Source organism: Pecten maximus, chromosome 11, assembly GCF_902652985.1.
Source record: "Pecten maximus chromosome 11, xPecMax1.1, whole genome shotgun sequence".
NCBI classification, from domain to species: domain Eukaryota; kingdom Metazoa; phylum Mollusca; class Bivalvia; order Pectinida; family Pectinidae; genus Pecten; species Pecten maximus.
This window is the reverse complement of record NC_047025.1, coordinates 30,206,025-30,208,192: the sequence shown is the minus strand read 5'-3', so window position 1 is coordinate 30,208,192 and position 2,168 is coordinate 30,206,025. Positions and strand designations below refer to the sequence as shown.

Sequence of the window (2,168 nt, the reverse complement as noted above, 5' to 3'; positions counted from 1 at the left end):
AGATCCAGATATATCGATCCACACTCCTGTCACGTCAAGGTCCGGAGATAAAGATCCACACTTCTGTCACGTCAAGGTCCGGATATAGATCCACACTCCTGTTACGTCAAGGTCCGGAGATATAGATCCACACTCCTGTCACGTCAAGGTCCAGAGATAAAGATCCACACTCCTGTCACGTCAAGGTCCAGAGATAAAGATCCACACTCCTGTCACGTCAAGGTCCAGAGATATAGATCCACACTCCTGTCACGTCAAGGTCCGGAGATAAAGATCAACACTCCTGTCACGTCAATGTCCGGAGATATAGATCCACACTCCTGTCACGTCAAGGTCCGGAGGTATAGATCCACACTCCTGTCACGTCAAGGTCCGGAGATAAAGATCTATATTCATGTCTCGTTAAAGGTGATCATCACCCATGAAAGTAGATATCGGAAAAGTAAAAAAAGAAGCAAAGGATTTGATCGTTTTTGTCTCCATTCTTACTTTAATAGTGATTTTTTGACAGTCTGGTGCCTAGCTTGACTAGGAAAATGGTTTTAAATGGTTTCCTATAGATACACCGGGACGGAAACTATATGAGAGAGTGACATGATTCCGTGGAAACACCGCTACATGTCAATGGTTTGGGTAAATTGTGTACGCCGGTCCCGGGCCGGTTTACAGGACTATGAACTTTATATTGCCTAACAACAACGGCTTTATCTAAGATCAAATGTTTACTGCCAATGCAGAACATTTGACCTTCTCCCCTTATACCGTTATTGAGATAAAAATATAATTCACAGTGCGAGTATAGGAAACAGTCAAGTTCCGGGCATGGCGTACAAAAAGTGATGGGCTCTGTTGCCGTTGGTTGTTGTATTTTTGTGGTGGGTTCTGTTGCCGTTGTTTGCTTGTTGTATTTTGTTTGTGATGGGCTCTGTTGCGGTTGTTTGTTGTTGTATTTTCTTGTGGTGGGTTCTGCTGCCATTGTTTGGTTGTTGTATGTTTTGTGGTGGGTTCTGCTGCTGTTGTTTGGTTGTTGTATTTGTTTTGTGATTGGCTCTGTTGCGGTTGTTTGTTGTTGTATTTTCTTGTGGTGGGTTCTGCTGCCGTTGTTTGGTTGTTGTTCTGTATTTTTTGTGGTGGGCTCTGTTGCTGTTGTTTTGTTGTATTTTTTGTGGTGGGCTCTGTTGCCGTTCGTTGTTTTGTTGTTGTATTTTTTGTGGTGGGCTCCGTTGCTGTTGTTTTGTTGTTGTATTTTTTGTGGTGGGCGCTGTTGCTGTTGTTTTGTTGTTGTATTTTTTTGTGGTGGGCTCTGTTGCCGTTGGTTGTTTTTTTTTGTGGTGGGTTCTGTTGCCGTTGTTTTGTTGTGGTATATTTTTGTGGTGGGCTCTGTTGCCATTCGTTATTTGTTGTTGTATTTTTTGTGGTGGGCGCTGTTGCTGTTGTTGTTTGTTTGTTTGTTTTTTGTTTTTTTTTGACATGTTTCCGTTCGGTCATTTTCGTTAAGCTTTCGCACTGCATTATGGGATAAAGAAGTCTTATATGGTAGCCTCATTTCCATGCTATCATGCCAACCTGAGAGGTATAATAGTAGTGTCGTTTACGATCTAAGAACACTACTATTATACCTCAACCTGACGATAAACATAGGCCAGGGATTTTCATCTACATGTGTTTTGATGTAATTTCACAATTTTCAGAAGTCAGCGCTACGTGGAACTTGATTAGGAATATAGACAATCTTAAACGTACACTTAGTTTAATGTAATCAGGAAATTTTAATTTCCTTCAGCGGTGACAACCTTTGATGTCCGGAGAAAATGTTTTATGCTTTGACCAAAAACCCGTTTGCTCCTCATCGTCAAAGAACTCATGTTTACAGAGGAAGAAAGAAAATATAACTGTTGTTTGCTACAAGGGGGACCTCCTGCTGTAGAATCCAGAATTATCTTTTATGACCTGTATAGGAACACAACTACAATTATTTTGTAGCACACTTTCCAACAAACGGGATACCCATTTTCTGGGTTGTTTCGGAATGACTACTTTTCGTAGCGCCTAACTTGCAAATACATATTGTATCTCCTTTGGCACCGTTACCGGAATGCCATGGTCCAACAGTGTAACCCTGTCCCATTCTGTGATATTTTCGTTTCGTAATCGTTTTAATTATGAAT

The 2,168-nt window shown here is 41.2% G+C and overlaps 1 protein-coding gene across 1 annotated transcript; it reads right to left on the bottom strand.

Moving 5' to 3' along the window:
• Nucleotides 1-809: 809 nt before the first annotated feature.
• Nucleotides 810-1,472, bottom strand: LOC117338549 (GATA zinc finger domain-containing protein 10-like). Its single transcript, XM_033899907.1, has one exon. It carries the CDS (start codon nt 1,470-1,472, stop codon nt 810-812), a length of 663 nt encoding a protein of 220 aa, XP_033755798.1.
• Nucleotides 1,473-2,168: the final 696 nt, after the last annotated feature.